General features: G+C 33.3%; 1 protein-coding gene across 1 annotated transcript in view; it reads right to left on the bottom strand.

The window, feature by feature from the left end:
- Positions 1 to 5275: 5275 nt before the first annotated feature.
- LOC125875520 (uncharacterized) overlaps positions 5276 to 25214 on the bottom strand; it is a 30928-nt gene continuing 10989 nt past the window's right edge. Inside the window, exons 5-9 of the mRNA XM_049556502.1 lie at positions 23523 to 23614; positions 21930 to 22255; positions 20570 to 20636; positions 10942 to 11001; positions 5276 to 5757 (exon numbers count right to left, since the gene is read on the bottom strand). Of these exons, the coding sequence (XP_049412459.1) occupies positions 5572 to 5757; positions 10942 to 11001; positions 20570 to 20636; positions 21930 to 22255; positions 23523 to 23614 (731 nt within the window). The 3' untranslated portion in view covers positions 5276 to 5571. The remainder of the gene's footprint in view (positions 5758 to 10941; positions 11002 to 20569; positions 20637 to 21929; positions 22256 to 23522; positions 23615 to 25214) is intronic.

The following is a 25214-nucleotide window of genomic DNA, read 5'->3' on the forward strand; positions in this document are numbered from 1 at the left end:
AATATCATCGTAGTTTGTGTTAGGGTTTTGCCCTGATTTTCTTACCAGAATTTAAGATTTATTTTTCCTTAAAGAAAAAACAAAACATTACCATAAATGTTTTTACTTTTCTTGAAAGGAAAATATAATATTATTTTATATTTGGTTTATTTTCTTCTTTTAGGACTCCTTTTCTAGTAGGAAAGGTTTTAGGACTCCTTTTCTAGTAAAGGTTTTAGGACTCTATAAATATAAGTTTGTTTCTTCTAACACAAAAAACAATAACATCCACAATGTAGTCGTTTAAGACTTTTGTTTATGGGGAGATTTATTCTCTCTAAAGTTTCAATGTTTTTCTTTATATTAATTTGATATAATAATATTTTGATTTTTAGTATAAGTTTTTGTTATCTGATTTATCAACTATATGATTTGTAAATTGTAAGCTTCCGCATGATGCCCTAATCACCATTCAGAACCCAACAGTTTGTGGGGAAACAAAGTTACTATATTTTTTTAGTCCATTAATTAATAACTTTAAATGTGCATTTGTTTATATAATTGTCATCTGTTTTTTTTCTAAAAAAAATATATCTTTGCAATTTATTTTTAAAAATTCTATTTGTAAAATTAAAAAAATTAGTATTTATTATTATTATTAAATTAAAAAAATTAGCATTTCATATATATATATTATTGAATAAGGAATAGATAAAATCAAAAAGTCTAACCTTTAATACACTCACCGATTTCAAAGTTTATAGTCCATTGAGAATAACAACAATATAGTAGGTTTTCAATCTCCGCTTATTAATATTGAACGATAAGTTATTCCATTAAATCTAACATATTATCAGAAAAAAATAATTTTTTTATCAGAAAACACGACAAAGAATTTAAACTTCATTTATGATAATGTTGATGATTAATATTGTTAGACGTCATAAGTACTAATCTGTAAATCTATCAACAAAATCGAAAGAAATTAAATTAATACTTGAAGGCATTGATAAGTGTTATTCATATAAAAATCAATAATATAAAGCTTGAAATTCATAAAAGAGGTTATATTGATATTGACCAAGAATACATATATAATATTGTAACAGATGAAAATATCTTATTTAAAAAATGTACAAAATAATAGTTGACAAACAATTAATTATTACTTAGAAAAAAAGAGGGTGAAGAAATATTTTTTGCAATAAATCGGTATTATAGAGATAATAATTTTATTTATGATCAACATGCAAATAATAATATCCCCATCATTTATTAAACTATTGCAATTAATTTCTTATCAATGTTATCACTAATATAGTCTAATGACGGAAAGTCTAAAATATCAAAATATAGTTATGATAAAAATCATACGAATATCTTAAATTTCAAACTAACAAATAAAATTATAATAATTACATAATATATGTTGAGAGTGCAAGGAAAAATAAATTTATTACGTTATAAAATTGTACACCAAATAAATTCTCGAAATCTACAAAAATATGGTTAAGTCTCAATAAATCAGAAAAAGAAGAAGAAAAAGATCAAACTAAATATAAAGCAGCCATGGGATAAAAACAATATCAGTAAAAGTATCTTTATTCAATTGTGCGAAATTATGAATCTGCATGTATTTCTGAAAACGTTCATGTCTTTGATTTTCTGAATTTTTTAATTGTATATAAATAGCAACAGAGAAAAAGGTAATGCGTAGAGCAATTTTTAACCACTTTAAATTCAAATATGAAAAGGAACCAACTTGCCATTTTAGAATAAATATAATAATATTATGTGAGTTGGTTACTCAATTTGAAAAAGTTAAATTTAAAATCAGTTTTATATTTAAAAAATAAAGTATATCTTCAGAACCGTTACTTTTAATTAGTGGGCAGTTTTACTATTTATTTAAAATTTAAAATGTTGATGCACGACGTATTTTTTAAAAATAAAAGTTAATTGGAAAAATTTAAAGATATAATCAAAGTGACAATGTTTTTTTTAAATTTTTTTTTTTAAATTCATTAATTTAAGTAAGTTTTAAAATGTATTAATTTTTAGAACTGCTTTAAAATTAACGTCAATTTTTCAGTTCATTTTTCTTTTAATTTTATTTTTATTTTCAGATTATTATTATTATTATTATTATTTTTTATTATTATTATTTAGTGATATTTTTATTTTATTATTTTTTGTTTCTTTTTATTAAATAAAGAAAATTTAATTCTAATTATAAATTTTATTTTTAACATGTTATTTGTTTCCAACATTTTCGTGGAAACTAACCATTCTAATTGGTTAAGTATTTTAAATTTTTTTTAAAAAAACTAATATGTGAATTTAAAGATACAGGATAAGATGTAGTTAAAGTTTCCTTGTAAAGTGGATGGTTAGCTCTAAAAATGGAAAATTGTATATAATAGCAAACTATTAATTCAAATTAAATGTTATAAATATAGTTTGATTTAATTGTACCCCATAGCAAACTATTGCTATTTAACCTCTCTCCTGGTGAATCTCGCTCGCCACTCTCGTTCTCTCTCTCGCCTCTCTCGNTATATTTTCGTTCTCATCTCTCCCCTCTCCCAGATCTCACTCGCCACTCTCCCAGTCTCACTCGCCACTCTCCCAGATCTCGCTCGCTCACTCGCCTCTCTCACTTTATACAATTGATCTTTTTGTATATGTATACCAAAGCAGATTATACAACTGCTTTCTTTTGTATATGTATAGCGAAATATACATATTTATGTTTGCTATGAAGCACAATTATGCAAAGTTTGCTATAGCATATAAATATGAATTTTGTGTTTGCTATATGTGAAAGTTGCTAAAAAAAAACTCAAATGGTCGTATTACTCATATAATAATTAGTGATACAAATTTTTAAAAACTATAAAATTGAATTGCGGATCATTATCATAAATTTTATAAAATATTAATTTACTTTGATGGCCCATTAGTTTCCAATAACACAACATAGATTTTATTTCTTGTTATAGTTATCAAGTATCTTTTTCTTTCAAAGCAAATATCATCATTAATTGATCTGTCCATCGTTTGATGAATTTTTAAAAATATAAAATTCAAATTTCATAGCCGTTGAATTGAAATAGTAAGACAACGAATTTCAACAATACCCTGAAGCGCCAAAATTAACATTAAATTATACACATACACATGCTAAATAAATGTGTTATTAAAACAATATAGGCTAATCCATAAAATTCATAAAAAGACATAAACCCTATTCATCATTTATTTTTTATTCATATAACTAAGAATAAATTTTCAAAGAGCAACTAAGAAAAATTATATTGATTATAGGATTTTATACATAAATTCATATATACAAACACATAAAGGAAGAAATGTTACTAATTGAATTTGCCAGGAATGTCAATTCCTGGGAAAGACACATGCATATTGATATATTAGAGTGATAAATTGTTAAAATTAATTTTTTTTGAACAGTAACAATTGATGAAGATAAAAAAAAATGAAAATGTTTTATTACCTTACGAAATGAGAATTTGAGTTTTCACACGTAGATGAGGAAGGCAATTATGAGAAGCCTTTAATTGTTTAATATTGTAAGAGCGTTTTTGAATGAGAGAAAACACTAATGGTATGAACTGATATACTACCATTAAGGATAATGATAATCATATACGGTTTATATTGGATAATAATTAATAAAATATTTATTATTTATTATTATTATTATTATTATTATTATTTTAAAAACGAANCATAAATTTTATAAAATATTAATTTACTTTAATGGTCCATTAGTAAATTAATATTTATTTATTATTATTATTATTATAATTTTAAAAACGAAATAAATTAGTAATAATATTATTGATTCCGTTTTTTATGATTATAATTTTATTGATTTCTTTGTCACGCTGAAAATATTTATTATTATTATTATTATTATTATTATTTTTTTTTTATTATTATTATTATATTAAAAACGAATAAATTAGTAATAATTTTATTGATTCCGTTTTTGTGGTTATAATTTTAGTGATTTCTTTGTCATGCTGATTTGTTGAAATTATTATTATTATTATTAATATAATTTTAAAAACGAAATAAATTAGTAATAATTTTATTGATTCCGTTTTTTATGGTTATAATTTTATGGATTTCTTTGTCATGCTGACAATTTTATATATTCTATTTTTTAAAAATAAAGTAAATTGTGTGAGAAATTTTAGTGATTTCAAACATGAAAACCGTGGTTAGTTTTGCATTTTATTAGGAATAAATATATATTCAATTTATTTTTTATCATAAAAAGAGACCACTTCAATAGTTTTTGACGTGCACGAATTCTAAAAACAGTTTTTAAATTGTTATTTTTATTTAATATATTAAATAAGAAATTGTTGTATTTAGTATTTAATATATCTAGAAATTATATGGTGCTGACATGTGGCACTATTTCCTCTCCTATTACATATAGATAGATAATAAAAACATAAATCAGATACATAATAAACTAAAATATTGATATTTTTAATAAATATTGAAAGTGTGGCAAAAGAATCCTATTAAATACTAAAATATTGACATTTTGAAAATTTTCCTTTTATTATTAGTAACATTATCTTTTGGTTTTAAAAGTCTGAGCCATGCAATTATTTAATTACTCAAATATGAACTAGCTGATATATCCATATCAAGTTCTATTTCACTCTCTTTGTTATCCGGGGGTGACAATTGGATAGATTGGGTTAAATTTGAACGGGTTATAATGAGTTAAGACAATAATCATGTCAAGACCCAATTCAACACAAATTTGCTTGGATCAAAATGGATTGGATCAAAATGAGTTAGGTAACGGGTTATATAACAGATCAAAACCCAACCCAACTCAATTTTTACTAAGCTTAATTGTTTTATTTGTTCTTTTAAACTATTTTAGTACCTAATAAATTATTTTTTTCTTTATTATGACTATATATAACATATCAAAAAAAAATTAAAAATATTTTGACAAGATTTGTCATGAGCTAATTCGGGTTACATATCAACCCAATTCTTAATGGATTGGATTGAAATAGGTTGAGCTAATGAAATGGGTAAGTCAATAACCAACCCAAACTTAACCGGATCGGGCGGGTTGGATTGGGTTTGATTTTGTCACCCCAATTGTTATCCCTATTATCTTGTTGTATAAGTGAAAAAAGGGGGTAAAATCATATACCTTAATGAAAGAAAATTTGGAAATGTACAATCAAAAGATCCCTCAGTAAAAATTGCACTATGAAACAAACCATTGACATGAAATCAAATGATAACTCTTTGAAACACTGAAGTGGAGTTCAACCCAACTTAAAAAGACAACAGTTTAAGAGCATAAACTACAGGAACTCGGAAATGTAATATGAAGTGAATGATAGTCTCTGTTTTGGTTGAGAGGCTTGATGCAGCCATCCCAAGTTCCAAGCTAAAACTGCTACATTACAATCAGAGGGGAGACTAGACAGGAGAAAGAAGCTATTTGTTAGCACGCTCCTCGTACATTCCCTTTGAGAAAGATAAATGCTTGTAAGCTGACAATTCGTCTGCCTTGTCACTTTAAGGAATTAGGCAGTGTCTTATATCATAATCTGTATAACCCACGTCGACCAGGCAAAGACCATCAGGTGGAGCAGGTGGAGCAGTGGCGCGCCTGCAGGTGGCATCCATCAGCTTCAGCAAGGCATCATCATCGGCTCCAGCAGCTGCTTCTCTAATTGCGGTTGCCACAAGAACGCGAACCATCTGCATAGCATAGTAAGTAATTACACATGTTGCAACAGTTTAAAGGACATGAACCCAAAGTTCCTATGGAATCAGGTTCTCTCTCTGTATCTGTAAGATCTAGATAAAATCAAACTCTCATGTTTTCAATGAACTTTCATGTAATAGTTGATCCTTACTGATACCTCGGTGAGTACAAGTCAGACAGCAGAAAACAGCACAACCAAATATCTGAATGGTCCAGAGGGAACTTGAAGATCATAACCTTATATTTTCACTCTGATTGTAAGAAATTTTAATGGCCTCGCCACTGGGAATGATAAAATACTTTGCACCATTTCCAAATTCAACAAAGTTAAGTAGTCCAAACAGTAAGCAAGAGAAATTTACACGCAAGGCTTAATATTATTTGACCTCACGATACTTTCCTCTGTTGGTCCTTCAGAGTTTTATCTAACAGGCAGCAACTTGGAAAAATGAAGGTCTGTCTTTATTACGTCAATTATTTACAAATTAGTGGGGGATATAAACTGCTCTTGGCTGAAATTGGGCGAGACAGTTACTGAGGAAGAAAGCGGACTCATATGTTTCTTAAGGCAAGTTTAAGTTCTGTATAGCTTCCTCTTCTGTTTTTTACATCCAGTAGCTTCCTCATTATTCATTGGCCTCATAGTGATGCTTTTAGAAATTATAAACGAAAAAAAGTGAAAAACAAGTTGATGCATCTTTGTTTTTAATCTTTTTAAACTACATACACAAATGATAGAACAAAAACCATAGACATCATGCTTCAAAAGTAGGAAACAAAGATGAGGGCCTGATATTAACGTATTTCTATGTATCATGTATCTGATATAAAAAATGAGGGCCTTGTCAAAGGGCACAGAAGAGAATGCAATCAGGGGAATGGCAACACAAAAAGGACCCATTTTCCTTTTTGGGTCTTACTAGTTGTACAAATTGGTCAGAGGCTTGTCTTAGAGAACAATGTTTTGGATTAGTTATAAATTATCATTACATGGGCAAATTGTGTTATTACCTGATGCCCACCGCTGTTATACACTTATTCAGTTACATATAAACTAACCTTCGGTATGGAGGAAAAAGAGGGAAGATCAAAGCATGATATATCTAACAACTTCTTCATAAGAGTAACTGAAGTGGCAAACACTTTTCTTTATTTTTCATCTTGTTTCAAATAATTGTCTGAGTTAAGTTATATTGCTGTGCCACATCGATTGTGCGAGGATTTTCATTGCATTAAAGTTCTTTTGGATGTTTAAATTCTTTCATAAAGTATAGGAGCTAATATTTGGCAAGCCCATGCTTGCACCCGTAAGTTCACATTAAAGTTCAAGCATGAACCCAAAAATTGAATTACACATGCTGGGGGCCAAGGGGTGATGAGTTATAGTATTGTCCCATATAGGTTGTGTAATGAAATACACTGGAGTTTATAAAGCTCTTGGGCCACTCTACTTGTTGTCTTATCTCTTAAGGTTTTGGGTAGACGTTCACATCCTTTTAGAAACAGGTAACATGTGTAGATGTTCACATCTTTTCTTTGTCTAGAATTGTTTTACTTTTCAACTTGGGGAACCTATTTGATAATGCATCTACTATTTCACTCTTCGTGTATTGTGCTTCTATGCATGAATCGTACACTCTGTTGTCGTTTGTGTAGACTTGTAGTGCAAAGAAGAAGTGTTATGACCAATAAAGGAGAACGTATTATTGAATTGTGTTTTTTACATTATTACACACTCCTATTTATAGACACTACATTATAATCTTTTTCCATGTAGGAGACTATATACAATCCTACTCCTATTCCTATACTAACACCCCCCCTCTCAAGCTGGTGCATATAAGCCATATGTACAAAGTTTGTTAGATATGAAACTTATACGAGCATCAGTTAGTGACTTGATGAAAACATTTGTAGGTTGAACACTTGACTTCACAAGTTTATTAATAATAACATCTCCTGAGAGTGTGTATAGTCAATTTCAACATACTTAGTCCTTTCGTGAAATATCGGATTTGATGCAATATGAAGGGTCGCTTGATTATCACATACAAGTTCTCTAAATTTTAATTCTCTAAGCAATTGTTTGATCCAAACCAATGCTCGATACTCTGCCTTTGCACTAGATTGAGCAACCATATTCTATTTCTACTCTTCCAGGACACCAAATTACCTCCTACGAAAACACAATATTGAGATGTAGAATGTCCATCAGAAAGTATGCCCAATTAGCATCTGTTTATCCAATGGTCTGATCACGGCCTCAGTGGGAGCCTGAAGCTGAAACCTGGGAGAGGAGACCAGACTGAAACTATGTACCGTAGTTTGAGCAATCATAACTGATCACTAAATATTGATCTTGCCAAAAATCACTAGTGGAATAACAAGTACAAGTAATGGTACATGCACCTTCGAAAGCTTCTTCTCGAGTTTGGAGCATGAAGCGGTCTTGTGGATAGTTCTCCGGTTCGGGTACCAAGGAAACGGAGCAAGAAAACGTATGCACAATCCTCAAAGAGTACTCTTTTGCCTAGAGCTGACTTAATATATCGTAGAATGCGGACAAATGCATCCCAAAGACTATCCAGGGAGAATCCGTAAACTGACTTCCAACAATCACAGGAAAAGAAATGGCAGGTCTAGACACCGTAGATAATTCAACTTATCAATCAGCCACCTATATCTTCAAGGATCACTGAGCGTCTCCCACTGTCATGGCAGGAGTTAAACATTCAGATCCATAGGGGTATCAATTGGTCAACATCCCACCATTCTTGTCTCCTTAAGAATGTCAAGGACATACTTTCATTGTGAAATAGCAATATGTAATCTAGACTAAGCAACCACAACACCTAGAAATACTTAGTGTGTGCCAAGGTCTTTAGTCCGAAAATGTTGAAAGAGATGTTGCTTTAAATTAGAGATATTATCCTGATCACTGTCGGTGATATAGTCAACATAAACATGAAACAAATCCACAGATTTGGAGTAGAATGTTGATAAAAACACAGAGTGATCAGCTTCACTGTGAATCATGTCAAACTCTTTAATTACTGCATCACGCTTCCCAAATTAAGCTTGAGGAGATTGTTTCAGAGCAATCGACATACCAAACTACTAGACTCCCCTTGAACAACAAAACTAGGTGGTTTCTCTATATAAATATCTTCGTTAAAGTCATCTAAGAGAAAAGCATTCTTAATGTCCAACTTATAAAGAGGACAATGACGGACAATGGCCATGGATAGAAAAAGATGGCCAAATGTTATTTTAGCCATGGCAGAAAAAGTACCACTGTAATCAACACAAAATTTCTAGGATACCCCTTGGCAACAAAGCGAGCCTTAAGCTGATCAACTTGGCCATCTGGACCAACTTTGACTGCCCAAAAAAGTGGTTGAAAATTGCACATGGGTCGAAAACTTTGTGGGGAAACTAATTGTCAGCGACGGGTGGAGACGCATGACAGGTCTTCTGCTCGAGATTTTTTCCGAGGTTTGGTCACTGGAGGCTGATCTGCCTTGTGGTGTTGGTTTTTGGGAAACACCTCCAGAAAGGGATGTTGACGGAGTTAGCCCTTAGGTAACCGGAAAATAGCACAGTGTGAAATATTCTTTCCTGGAAGAAGCTGGTTGCACAACTACATTTTCTCACCAATGCTCTAATACCATGTGAGAAATAAAGGATAAAAGTATTATGGAATTGAGTTTTCTATCTTATTACATTGAGCCCTATTTATAGACACTACATTATAATCCTTTTTCTTGTAGGAGACTATACAATGCTATTCCTATTTTAGCAAGTGTTAGGAAGTAGAGAGTGATCTAAAAATTTAAGTCAGCAGATGCAATATACAATCTGCATCCACCAATACTTTGTGATACATTACATACATATGTACATATATTATATAACTAGGTAAATTACCCATGCTTCGCACGGGATTAAACTCTTTTATTAAGCTTACATATGATTATTCAGTAATATTCGTATTTTCGATACATATTTTACATTGTCAATAACATTTTATCTCAAGGCAAAGCATTCCTCCAAAATCTTAAAGTGCTATATTAATAACATAAGCATAAACTAATGACTGTAAGAAAACATACCAGGATCTGTAACAATAGAATTAAATAAAAAGGAAAAAATTGAGCCCACTGAATGCACAGTGTCCCTTTAAGGAAATTATTCTCCTCTAGTACCTGAGGTTTAAAGGAATAGATCCTCTCAGGATAGAACGATTCTATTGCCAGTGTATTGATACAAATACAATGGTGTAGTAATCCCTCAACATGAGCAAAGTACACAAATATTTATTTGTGCAGAAGAAGAAGAAGTTCAGAATTTTCGTTGTTTTAAAATGAGAGGAAGTCCCTCTATTTATAGACAACAAAGGGTAATGTTAACAAATGTTTATTGTGCTTTATCGGAAAGGTCACAACTCTTTGGAAAAGTTACAACCCTTCGGAAAGTCACAACTTTTCATAAAAGTTGCAACTCTTCATAAAAGTCACAACTTTTTATAAAAGTCGTAACTCTTCATAAAAATCACAACTTTTCGTAAAATTCACAACTTTTCATTAAAGTCGCAACTTTTCATGAAAGTCGCAACGTTTCACGAAAGGGGAAGGCTAGTTTTGGAAATAAATAAATTTAAAAAGGATTCCTGGTTTGTGGTGGCGCCACGTAGGCGGGCCTAGGGTTCTCTTTTATATATATATATATGATATATATCGCTCAGACTGGGTTTTGTGTGTGGTTCTATCCAAATACTATATCCATCTATAATACGAAGGAAGTATTAGATACACACAATGATAATCTTCCTTCTTTGGATGGAGTAGAAGTAGAGAGATATTCTACCCTATTGCATAAACTTTTTCAATCACTCCGCAAAAAGAAGGAACAAAAACGTACCTCCTATGTTACATAGACTAGGGTGTGAGTAGATAGTTGTGAAAGAATCTAAGCATTTAAAACAACACAACAGATGGAGAGAGAAACTTTGTAAACCCCTTCTGGAATTCTTAATACAATCCATATGGGACAAACCCCTTCTGGAATTCTCAACACTCTATTGTAAGTGTAACCTTGACTTTGGAGTTTACATGTGACGTTAATGTGAATTACAAATATGAGGGGACATATACAGAATTTATGGAATACGACCATACCTTCCGCAAGAAACGGTTAGCAACTAACTCAATGCACATCGTCTTCATATGACTCCCGTCCTACAATTTCAATTCAAGAAAAGAAAAGGATTAAAAGTGAATGAATAGATTTAATAGCAATCAAACTGCACAACTATCAGATCAGATATCTAAAGCACTTTGAATCCAATATCTTCAGCAGACAATTAAGCACATATAGGGTCTATGTTGGCATCAGGAATAAAAAAGAACAGGATCAGAAATGAAGAAACATATTATCTTAAAGAAGTTATTCTTAAACTAATTTCCATCTCTAATCAACATGTAATTACTAATATCCAGGGGATCTGGGAGTAAGGAATTGAGATTGCATAACAAAAACCCTGTTATTTTAATGGCTTTGGAGGTATAATGATGAAAGTGCAAGTAATGAAAACAACTAAGAGATGTCAAATATGGCAGAAAAGATTTATGGACTCCCTGTACAGTCCAATCCTCTTCCAATGGGGAGAGTTTGGAGCTCTATTAGTAGTCTATGGAGTAAATATGGTCAGATTGTAAAGTTAAGCTGCAAATGGTAATAATATCCAATTCTGGTCTGATTATGACTGGAAATGGAAGTTTCAAATCAAAATTTCTGACTTAATATAGATGTTCCACTAATAAGAATGGGAGGGTAACAGATTTTACTCAAGTACTGGCTGGTAGCTGATCTTTACTGAGGACCTCAATTACTAGGAAGTAGATGAATTTTCTCAGATGATGCACAGTTAAGTGATGTTATACTCTGTTACAGAACAACAAGGGATGTATACATTAGATTTGCCACTGAAAGTAATATGGAAGTGAAAGTAGCATCTTTTTGGTGGGTAGTAGCAAAGAAAGCTTTTTAACCCAGGATAATCTACAAAAGAGAGGAATAATTTCAAGTAGTAGATGATACATGCGTGAAGAAGAGTTAGAAACTGCCAATCATCTCCTCATTCGTTGCAAAATGGCAAGACAATGTTGGGAGCTATTCCTTAATATGTATAGTATTAAGTGAGTTTTGCCACAAAATGTAAAGATTTTATTGGAGACATGGTAACATCAAAAAATCAGAAGGCAGTGTGGAGAACAATCCTGCTATGTGTTTTAGGGACAGTATGGTTTGAGAGGAACAAAATTTTCTTTGACAGGATAAGACAGCATGCATCCAAGATTACAAATAGAAGTCTTTTGAATAATTATTTTTGGGTGTAAAAGGAGTTTTACAGAAATTGGAACAGTATTTAGATTTCCTAGAGGAGATAGGTGATATTCAGTTGTTATGCTTTTGGCCGTTGTAGGTCTGCTCTAACTGTTCCTTCTTGGTACTTTTATTAATAGAACTTTACCTTGTTAAAAAAAATATAGGAAAAATTACGCGATTAAGCAAACATATAACTTAATTATTTACCATAGCTATAGTTGTAAGAAATTACCGCTTGTCACTAACATTTCATCCTATTTACTAGTAACCACTTCCGGATTTGTATATCCAACATATACTACCATATTTTCGGTTTTTCCCAATTATACAACCAAGAAGGGCCAAAAATACTCCTAAACTATAAGAAAAGGTTTAAAAATACCCTTCATCCATCCTGAAAATACCCTTCCATTCACCTTTTTGGCTCACTTATACCCTTGAAACTAACAATTCTCTCTTTATTCTTTATTTTAAAAAAATATTTATTATGTGTCATTCTCCTATTGAATAATATAAAGAGCCCACCTCAATTAGATTATTTCTCATTATGTATCCAAACCAAAGCAATATACCTCTTCAAGACCCCAATTTTTTTTTATATAAAAAAATATGTAGTTTTTTTATTATTTATTTATTTTTGGATCCAACTCCTCTCCATTTCCTCAAATTTTTACTTAGATTGAAGACTCATGACATAAGAAAAAATTAACGGCTAATATTTAATTAATTAAATCAAGATTCTAAACATGATATATATGATTAATATTTTATAAACAAATTTATTATGTCATAATCATAACAATATATTATCTTACCCATAAATACATTACACACATTTTTCTCTATTTTCCTACTTAAATTTTCCCTATGGCTACGACCGTCCATTTGCTTTTTTTTTTCTTTTTTATTAATGAGTTGATTTTTAAGTGAAACTGTTTATGGAAAAGTATTTATCACAGATTAGCAAAAAAATTAAGTAACAATTTTATTTTTTTATTTTAAAAAGGAAGATAGATATTGTGGCACTATTAATATTCTTATAATATATTAATTATTTAAAACAAACTTTTTAAATTTTTTTTTAGAGCAAATACAAAAATTACTAGATTTTTTTATTAAAAANTATTAATGAGTTGATTTTTAAGTGAAACTGTTTGTGGAACTTTTTCTTTGAAAAGTATTTATCACAGATTAGCAAAAAAATTAAGTTAACAATTTTATTTTTTTTATTTTAAAAAGGAAGATAGATATTGTGGCACTGTTAATATTCTTATAATATATTAATTATTTAAAACAAACTTTTTAAATTTTTTTTAGAGCAAATACAAAAATTACTAGATTTTTTTATTAAAAAAAATTAGGGTCTTGAAGAGGTACATATTTTTTTATTTGAATAGATTATGGGAAAAAAAATTAATAGAGATGAGATTTTTATTTTATCTAATAAGAAAATGACAAATAATAATTTTTTTAAAAAATAAAACAAAATAAACTTTGGTTGTTAGTCATAAAAGTATAAATTAGTCAAAAAGGTGAATGAAAGGGTATAAGTGAGCCAAAAAGTGAGTGGAGGGGTATAGGTGAGCCAAAAAGGTGAATGGAAGGGTATTTTTAGACCAAAAGATGGATGGAGGGTATGTTTAGACCTTTTCCTATAGTTCAAGGGTAGTTTTGGCCCTTTTCCGATTATACAAAGTCTTTCTCTCTCATCCTAATTTTTTTTACTGATTTTTCTCCTTAATTCACTCAAGCACAATCAGATTTCAAATTTAAAAAATTTCATGTCTCCCTCTCAAAGTGCTCCTACAATTTCAAGTAACTTCTTGCAGTATTTTTTAATATTACTTTTATTTCTCTTCCGACGGCCTCAATCTTTTGTTTTTTATTTGTATTTGTAGATGCCACTGATTTCTTTTAGTATTTCAGTTATCTCCATAGATACATACAAATCATGGATGAACTAACTTCTTCCAAGCGAATCACTCATTCCAAGAGAATCATTCGAGGTATACGAATGCATGCACAAAAATTGGACAATTTCTCATCTTTTTCTTTGGGCTTAACTCAAAAGTTCCAAAGAAATTGTAGGATCTCTTGCTAAATCTGGAGTTAATCATCAAGAAATTAGATCCAAACACTGTAATGACCCAGTGAAAATGCAACAACTTATGCATGTTCTTAAACATCTGAAGAAGAAGATGTTGAATCTGGGTCGATGGACCTTATTTGTATATTTTCAACAACTATATACAATTACTTCTTTTGTATTTGTATATTATCAAACAAGTATAAGTTCCAACTATTATTTGTATAATTTCAGCATTATTGAGGTATTTGTATAATTTATTTTGTGTATTTTTGTGATTTGTATTTCTATCGATATATTTCACATTTCACATTACTTTTTCAGACCTTATTTGTATATTTTCAACAATTATATACAATTATTTCTTTTGTATTTGGTATATTATTTGCAAGTATACGTTCCAACTATTACTTGTATAGTTTCAGCATTTGTATACATTTATTGATTTGTATATTTCAATTAATTGGATTGATTTGGAATTATAGAAGGGACGAAGTGAATTGATTGTATCATATAACTGTTGTATAATAAACGAAGAAATCAATTGATTTATTTTTTGGATTACTCCCATCGATCTCATGAACCCAAGCAAAATTGTGTTGTTCGTATAAAGAAGTCATATTTGGTATGAAACTCTAACGAGATACAAGACCGTGATTTTTTTTTATTTTTTTTTGAAACTGGTAACTTTGTGACTATTGATAGAAACAGATCAGTACATGGGTTGTACTAGGGCCATATTTACAAGTAAATCCAGATCCTATGATCCCATGTCTATAATGAATCTAACACATCAATAATAGATACATGATCAATAGACCGAATCTGATTACACCAAAAACATAGAATCAAGATACAATTCAATTTGATATGTTCTATACTATTTTCTATGTTCTCAAAACACCTAGAATTTTTCTCCTTCCATATTGACCACCATATGCTGGCTAGTATGATTCTCCATCTACATCTGCTTCTTGCTAGAACCCCAACTTCTTCCCAACTTTGAAGGGCCTCTGTAACCTTTCCTGGCATAGTCCAGGAGAAACCTTTAAGGTTTATGAATAGCCTCCCAAGCTGACATGTGATCTTGCAGTGAAGGAACAAATGTCGAACAATTTCTGCTTGTTCTCCGCAAAAAATGCATCTCGGACATAAAATTATCCCCTTTTTCATCAAATTGTCTTGTGTCATCTTCCCCTTCTTGTGTTCCTTTAAACTGGCCAATAGTGTTAAGGAAATCTGCAACTCTTGTGATTTCCCAGTCATTTACTTGTCTTCTGAAACTGATTTCCCACCCATTAGGTGTCCACATTCCTGCAATTGTCCTTTGCTGATTTAACATTAAGTTGTGGATATCTGGGTAGATATTCCTCAGAATCCCCATCTCATGCCAGTCATCTCCCCAGAAGCTTGTCTTTTCCCCATTTCTAACCTTAAGCTTGGTTTTGATCTGGAAATCATCCCACAAGGCCCTTATAGATCTCCACAGATTCACTCCATATGGGGAAAATACTTCCTTTGTCATCCACCTATTTTCTTCTTCATACTTGACTTTGATGCCTTTTCTCTATAACAGATGTTTGTCGTCGTTAGCATATTTCCACAACCATTTCATTTTGAGGGCCTGCTATGATTCTGCAGATTTTTAATACCCAAACCCCCATACTTTTTTTCTATTATCAGATCATTCCACTTTACCAGATTGTAACTGTTAAATTAGGTCTTAGGTTGAAAGATCGTTTTGAGTTATTTTCTATATTCAAAAGTTTCTTTGCTGAAATACAAAATCAGTTTGGTGTTTCTATTCGTACTTTTCATAGTGATAATGCCTTAGAATACTTATCATCCCAGTTTTAGAAGTTTATGTCTCACCAAGGAATTATTCACCAAACATCTTGTCCATACACTCCTTAACAAAATGGTGTAGCAGAAAGAAAGAATAGGCATCTCATTGAGACTGCTCGCACTCTCCTCATTGAATCCCATGTTTCGCCGCGTTTTTGGGGTGATGCAGTCCTTTCATCTTGTTATTTAGTTAATAGAATGCCGTCTTCTTCTATTCAGAATCAGGTTCCACATTCCATACTGTTTCCTCAGTCACATCTCTATCCTATCCCCCCTCGTGTATTTGGGAGCACATGCTTTGTTCATAATTTAGCCCCAGGGAAAGATAAATTAGCTCCTCGTGCCCTTAAATGTGTCTTTCTTGGTTACTCTCGAGTTCAAAAAAGGTATCGTTGTTATTCACATGATCTTCATCGATACCTTATGTCCGCTGATGTTACATTTTTTGAGTCTCAACCTTACTATACATCTTCTGATCATCCTGATGTATATATGGTCTTACCCATACCTCAGGTTTTACCTGTGCCAACCTTTGAGGAATCTATGATTACTTCTACATCTCCAGTTGTAGTGCCACCACTACTAACTTATCATCGCCGTCCACGTCCAACCCTAGTCCCAGATGATTCATGTCATGCGCGGGACCCTGCTCCTACTGCGGACTTGGCTCCTCCTTGCCAACCGCTTGCACTTCAAAAAGGAATATGATCCACTCGAAATACTAACCCACATTATACCTTCTTATGTTATCATCGTCTATCATCACCCCATTATGCATTTGTGTCGTCTTTGTCCTCTATTTCCATTCCTAAGACTACAGGTGAAACACTTTCTCATTCTGGATGGAGGCAGGCAATGGTTGATGAGATGCCTGCTTTACATAAGAGTGGTACTTGGGAGCTTGTCTCCCTTCCTGCAGGTAAATCTACTGTTGGTTGTTGTTGGGTTTATGCATTCAAAATTGGTCCAGACGGTCAGGTTGATCGACTTAAGACTTGCCTTGTTGCCAAAGGGTATACTCAGATATTTGGGCTAGATTATAGTGACACTTTCGCTCCTGTGGCTAAATAGCATTTGTTCGTCTTTTTCTATCTATAGTTGCCGTTCGTCATTGGCCTCTTCATCAGTTGGACATTAAGAATGCTTTTCTGCATGGTGCTCTTGAGGAAGAAGTCTCTATGGAGCAACCACTTGGTTTTGTTGCTCAGGAGGGGGAGTCTAGTAGCCTTGTATGTCGATTGTGTAGGTCACTCTATGGTCTGAAACAGTCTCCTCGAGCTTGGTTTGGGAAGTTCAGCACAGTAATTCAGGAGTTTGGCATGACTCGTAGTGGAGCTGATCACTCTGTGTTTTATCGGCATTCTGCACCAAGTCGATGTATCTATTTGGTTGTTTACGTTGATGATATTGTTATCACCGGTAATGATCAAGATGGTATCAGAGCAGGGCCCGTCTCATGCGATGTTGGGGTCCCCAAAATAAAAAATTTCCCATGCACCAGATGCTTAAGCAGTGGGCGTGAAGTGGGGTGTTAAAGAATGACAAAAGTCCCACATCGGTGGTTAATGAGATGGGTGGACTCCTTATAAGGCTTGGGCAATCCTCCTCCCTTTGAGCTAGCTTTTGGGGTGTGAGTTAGGCCTAAGACCTAATTTAACAGTAACCTTTCCTGTCCTTGTTTCCCTGCCATAGGAACTTCCTTCTGATTCTGTCCAGTTTGTCGTGACCCCTACTGGAATGGGAAATAAAGACATCATGTAAGTAGGCATAGCATCTAGGACTGAGTTAATTAGAGTAACTCTTCCTCCAAGAGACAAGTATTGACCCTTCCATCTAGTCAGCTTCTTCTCACACTTTTCTATTACACTGCTCCAGATCTCTTTAGACATTGATTTAGCACCCAACGGCATCCCAAGGTATGTAGTTGGGAGAGCCCCAACTTGTCCACCTAGGATTATGTTTAGTGCCTCCATGTTATNCTCAGGGGGAGTCTAGTAGCCTTGTATGTCGATTGTGTAGGTCACTCTATGGTCTGAAACAGTCTCCTCGAGCTTGGTTTGGGAAGTTCAGCACAGTAATTCAGGAGTTTGGCATGACTCGTAGTGGAGCTGATCACTCTGTGTTTTATCGGCATTCTGCACCAAGTCGATGTATCTATTTGGTTGTTTACGTTGATGATATTGTTATCACCAGTAATGATCAAGATGGTATCAGAGCAGGGCCCGTCTCACCCGATGTTGGGGTCCCCAAAATCAAAAATTGCCCACGCACCAGATGCTCAAGCAGTGGGCGTGAAGTGGGGTGTTAAAGAATGACAAAAGTCCCACATCGGTGGTTAATGAGATGGATGGACTCCTTATAAGGCTTGGGCAATCTTCCTCCCTTTGAGCTAGCTTTTGGGGTGTGAGTTAGGCCTAAGACCTAATTTAACAGTAACCTTTCCTGTCCTTGTTTCCCTACCATAGGAACTTCCTTCTGATTCTGTCCAATCTGTCTGTGACCCCTACTGGAATGGGAAATAAAGACATCATGTAAGTAGGCATAGCATCTAGGACTGAGTTAATTAGAGTAACTCTTCCTCCAAGAGACAAGTATTGACCCTTCCATCTAGCCAGCTTCTTCTCACACTTTTCTATTACACTGCTCCAGATCTTTTTAGACATTGATTTAGCACCCAACGGCATCCCAAGGTATGTAGTTGGGAGAGCCCCAACTTGTCCACCTAGGATTATGTTTAGTGCCTCCATGTTATGTACTTCATTAATGGGATAAAGAAAACTCTTTCTCCAATTAATATGCAACCCAGAAATTCCTTCAAACAAGACCAATATTACTCTCAGATATCTGAGTTGTTCTTCTTCTGCCCCACAAAAGATAAGTGTGTCATCTGCATATTGCAAATGAGTCACCTCTAAACTTTCCTTTCCATCGTTGGCCACATCAAAACCTCTCAACCAGCCATTTGTGTTAGCTGTTTTGAGCATGTTGTTAAGTCCCTCCATCACTAGCAAAAACAGGAAAGGGGACAGAGGATCCCCGTGCCTGAGGCCCCTTTGAGCTCCAAGCAATTTCTTCTTTTTTTATTAGATTCTCATATTCCAGTATTACCTCACCTTTCCTTGTGGATTCTTCTTCTGATAAAGGCCTGGTTGTAACCACAAAATCAAAATCTGCCAACTTCTCTGACAATTTCTTTCTCTATAAGCTTAAATTTCCTTGAACTTCTCTACTCCATTCCTTAAGTTTATTCTTAAGGGATTTCATTTTGCAAGCCAATACATAGTCAGGTCTCCCCCCAAAATTTAATTTGTTCCACCAGTCTTTGACTCTATCTGTGAACCCCTCAGTATCTAGCCACCAATTTTCAAACTTGAAATACCTTTTATTTTTGTTCCAGGTCCCACCTTGTAGAGCTAATGGTACATGATCTGAAATAATCCTTTGAAGTGGGATTACTTTCAAGTCGTTGAAGCTTTCATCCCATTCTTTTGAAAACAGGATTCTATCTATTCTGGAAGCTACTTCATGGTTGTCCCCTTTGTACAGGGTGAATGCTGCATTTTCCATTTGAAGATCAATTAGCCCCATATCTTCAATGAAATCTGAAAATTCCCTCATCCCTATTGTTCTTCTAACACAACTCCTTTTTTCTGACACAAACCTACTAACATTTTAATCACCACAAACAACCCAAGGCCCTTGGAACAGACCTCTGACTTCACCAATCTCTTCCCATACTGATCTTCTTTCAATGTAGCAATTTGGTGCGTACACCCCAGTAATATGACAAGAGAAGCTTTGGAGTTGAGCTTCAAACTTGCAAGTTAGGGTATATGAACCAATCTAGAGAATTTCTCCCTTCCATATTCTGCTATCCCACATCATCAATATACCCCCTCTTGTTCCACTGGCCTCCAAGTACTCATAGTTGATCCATCTATTTCCCTAAATTTGGTTTACTAACACCGTAATGTCCCCCTCCAACTTTGTTTCTTGGAAACAACAAATGTCTGCTTTCCAATCAAACACCACACTTTTAACAAGTCTCCTTTTATCTCTACAATTCAATCCCCTCACATGACCGTGATTTATTGGATTGTTTTCCTTTTTCCAAACGAAATTACCGCCCATTTTCATTAAAAATTTTGAAAACCAAATTGTATAAAATATCAAATGCAAGAGAAATATACAAACGGAAATACCCATAGCAACTGAAACTATAGCTATGAAGCATAATTAGGCAAATTGTAGCTAAGGAGGCTAATTAAGTTTCATCTCTTAGCTATTTATGAAATTTTCACAAAAATATATTCATCAGATCCTAAACAGTCACACTACAATAAAGGAGATTTCTAAAAGTTATTTCAGATGAAAGAACATGGATCTTCAAGCATATGAAGACACGTGTTCTCAACATGAAGCATGTGAAAATCCACAATTTGAAACAGCAAAACCAACAAGCTTAGAAGTAAGTAACAGTTTGATACCTTTGCACACGGTATTGAAGTTTCAATTGCTCTAGCATGGAAGACAAAACACTCTGTTGGTGGACCACTGCAACATTCATAATGATACAAAAATCTGATGATCAGTCTACCATCAAGGTTGAATACAACAGAAACCTAACTTTATAGCTGAGCATGCTACTTCTATGGCTTGGTGTTGGAAAATCACAACAGTGCATTTTTCTTTTCTTTCTTCAGTGAGTTCATTTTACTTTTCTAGGGAGATAATCAATGATCCAAAGCTAAAATGATTTAACTTAGATGATGCTTCTTGTCAGAACGATTGAATTGGATATCCTTTATCATTTTCTTTGTAATTAAGTGAGATCCTTTATCAAATTTGAACAGAACAAACTTCATTTAAGTAATGTAATCTGTGAAGTGTGATACAAGGAATATGGACAAAATAGAGGTAATAAGCAAATTACAAGAACATGTAACTGTATCCATCATCCACACTCAACCAAAAGTAATAAAGATAAGTTGTAGATCTTTTTTTCCCTTTTTATAGATTAAGTAAGATCAGTTGTAGTTCTCTTCTGCACTTTTTAATGCTAGAAGCTGATCATAGGGACACCTTTTGGGTCTTTTGTATTAAGTTATTATTATTTCTTCTCCATGAACAAGGATCATCACGAATTGTAAACAATCATAATAACAACTCCAATAACAATAACACTAGTGTTTTACTAATAGTAGTGGTAATAATTTCAAATATTATTAATGGTATTTTTAGCAATAATTAAGATGAAGAGGATGACAACCAGAACAATAATACTACTACAATGCCTAAGTGCATGATCCTATTTGCATTGTTCTCTTTGTTTCAACTATATCAAGAAAAAACACAATGATTATTAACCTTCTGTAGAATAGCCAAATCCTTTTTCGAGTTAAAATTAGGACATATATCCATGAAATAGTATTGTAAAAGAACTAAAAAACCCAAAGAATATGTGACATCCAACACCATGAAATAAACATGTAATATTGATAACAAAAGAAATCACAAAAGCTGCCTACATGGAATATTCTTAGGAAATGAACATGGAGCCCCCAACAAGCTAAGATAGGAATAAAGATCAAGAGTGTATCATACATGAATATACTCAATTAGGAGCTAGCAATGATAAGGTTGCTACTCAAAAGATCAAAAGCTTGTGCAGTTCATCCACAAAAATCTCAGTAATACTAGTCATTCATTAAACATCTAGAATGAGATATTATGATGTCAAACTTGTAGGGTTCGAAGATCAACAGAATTTAACATCATCTGTGATTTAGTCTATAACGGGATAAAGAATCATTGCTAAAAGAACCATACTGAAATACAAATTCTTACCTGTTCCTTGAAGCTTTAGTATCTCGTGCAAACATTTTGTAAGATAAAAGCTTCCCTTCAAGCTGACCTAAAAGTCGGTTAACCTTGCCTACTTCAAACTTGGTTGGTTTATTTCCATGCACCAGCTCGTCATTTTCATCATTGATTTCATTTACGTTACTTTTGTCAACATCGCTTTTACCACATTCATTCTGTTGATGAACATCAGTGCTACCGTCAATCCAGATTTGACCCCCTTGCTTTTCGCCTAATACATCATCAATAGGGAATATATACAAATAGTGTCTCCATTTTGCTGAGAAGTTGGGATGAAATTCCCGGGATACCTATAGCAGGAAAAAATTATTTGTTGTTACATCTTATTCATAGATAAAAAAGAATAAGGAGAAACCAACAATATGTGGATGGTTGTACACCTTATTTTGATAAGTAAAGCAAAAGTTCTATCGATTTCTGTAGCAACAAGTACAGATTTTGTGTACAAAAAGATGGACTGAATCCCTTTAATTATATGCAGGGAGTCTAACAACCCGAAATTGCTATCAACATAATTTCCAAAAGCCGTCCTACACATAAATTCAACAAGTAAAGACATTCTAGATTTTACCGGGAAGGCAGATGGTGCTTTCCCTTCAAACATACTGATTCTTTCGAACAAAATTGTCTGAAAGAAACACATGTGCAATTTGCCCAATAAACCCAAAAAGATTGCAATAAAACTATTAGCTATTCACAAATTAAAAAATCCAATCATACTCCTAAGTCCAAATCCCATAGGAGATTGGTGCATGTGAGTGTCAGCCTGCTAAATGACAATTTGGCAGCAGTGGAACCATGCTTAGCAAATGAAATTTTTACTGATTTGAATTACTAGCGAGGAAAGATGGATAGCCAAGAAACCCCCTTTATGCATAACCAGGACTAAAAACACCATTTAACTGACTAGAACTAGTGATGAAGAGATCATGCAAGCTGTCAAGAAGAGGAAAAACAAAAAACAAAAACAGAAATTTCTACTCTAAAATCCATTTCAGAAAGCATAAGGACTAGTAGAACAACCATGGGTATCTTGGAAAAAGGATCTGGTAAGTCCAGCACAGCAGATTATGAGAATTGTCCCACAACGGGACCTAAATATTGACCATTCTTCCCAGCTTTCCTTTGTTTGTCATGGATGGAAATAACAATGTGACAAGGGTGAGTGGGTGACAAAAGTTGAAAAGAGGAATATTCCTTCAACTCCACTTCTCAGTTGAAGGCTTTTCGTCTTGTTGATCAGCCTTTTGTCCGTGCATGCATAAATGGAAAAAGTACTTCTGTTCTCACTTTTTTCCCCGCGATTACACGATGCTCAGTTACCCACAGGAGTTAGACAGCTTTTCAGCTAGAACGACCTTTCCACATGACTTTGAACCATAAATTATTTAAAGCAACTTTTAAAACTTTAGTGGGCATTCACCAAATAAATGAAAACCCAAATGGTAACAGCAGTGTTTAACCAGAAAACATTGAAATTCACTTTCCCCAACAGATGACAAAAAAGCAAGTTGCATCTTCATGCTTGAAAAAACAATAAACCAAATAATCAGTTACCTTGGTGAGAGAAACTACCCTGATCTTTCCTGGTGCTGCCTTATCAAGAGCAGCTTTTACATCTTCAATCTTAACATCCTTTCGCCAAGTGTCTAGACATAAAAGTGAACCAATATTCTTATCTCAAAAAAAAAGGGGGCAAAAATTCACAAGTTGAACATTAAACTTTTTGGATATGAATGTACTCATGGTTTAATGATAAGCTATATACCCATGACATCCATAGTCAACTGTATATAAGTATTTCAATAGGGGGAAATTGGAAACTTATTCTTAATCAAGTCTAAGATACTGTTTATAGAACAGTAATGAATTATTGCTTAAAAAAGTTTAAACCTTCTAGCCATTTTAAATTAGTAGGATTCTACATTCAAGCCACTTTTTTTTTGTAGATTGACCCCAGAGAAAGAATGATCAGCATTTTACTCGGTTTCAGTGTCCTTCAATCTTGGATAAATCTTTTGGCATGAATAACTTCAGATCTTTTTCTATTGTGTCCAACATATAATTTTTAGGAGAAACGATAAAGAGTCAATCCGCTTTAGTCATTTACTCAAACTTATTGTTTAGGTTTTAGTTTTGATAGGCATTTGAATGAGCCATCCACACAGTTGTTTTATAGAATCACCCCAAAAAAGAGGAATATTTGGCATCATCCTTAATGAGCTGAAAGATACTGAATTTTCTCCAACTCGCAATGGGGCAGGGAGCATAACAAATGAAGGTGTATGCTGCGGATGTTTCCTATGTTTTACAGGCGCAAAAATTGAACATCACATCAAGTCACTATCAACAGATCGAGGTGCTTCTAAGTAATTCAGTCTGAGCCTTGAATGAACTACATACTCTTCGATCCCTTTCCAGAACAAGCCCTAAAGTCACATCTTTCAAAACTGGGACTGAAGTAAAGTACTTTCAAGTTGCTCTTGTACAATGTCCTACTTTGGCTACTTAGTTATAGATACAAACTCTAGAAAACTATTTTTATGACAAACTCAAACTCTAAATAGCTTAAGCATTTCTTGAGTTGAAAAGGTATTTATAGAAACTAGAGCTAAAGAAAGCTTTGAAACCCTAGTAGCAGAATGAAATAAGTTTACTGGGTGCCAAATGAGTAGTTTAACTCTTTGTTACCTCAAAAGGGCATTGAGAACTGTTTATTTTTTTTTAAAAAAAAATAGAAAAGACTACAACAACAAACCCAGTGTATCCCACAAGTGGAGTGTATCCCACAAGAGGAGTCTTGGGAGGGTAGAGCGTACGCAGACCTTACCCCTACCTTGGGAGATGGAGGTTTTGTTTCCGATAGAACCTTGGCTCAATGAAAGACATATCAAAACAGATCAAAGAAGAAATAATGGCAAAATACTATAGGAAGCATGACAAAGCATTCTAAAGAAAAAAGGACCAGTAGCTGCAACAAAATAGTGTGATAATCGAAGTACAAGAGACAATGAATATTAACAGAAATCGAAAGATAAGAAGCTAGATGATAAATACTACTACTACCAGTATGAAAGAATAAGCAAGATTAAAATCCACTACCTACTAACCTTCTACCATAATCCGTGTCCTCCACAATATTCTATCTAAGGTCATGTCCACAGTAAGTTGCAACTATGTCATGCCTTATTTAATCACCTCTCCTCAATACTCTTTGGTCTACCTCTACCTCTCCTGAAACTATCCATA

This window comes from Solanum stenotomum, chromosome 9 (genome assembly GCF_019186545.1).
Source record: "Solanum stenotomum isolate F172 chromosome 9, ASM1918654v1, whole genome shotgun sequence".
Classification (NCBI taxonomy): Eukaryota; Viridiplantae; Streptophyta; class Magnoliopsida; order Solanales; family Solanaceae; genus Solanum; species Solanum stenotomum.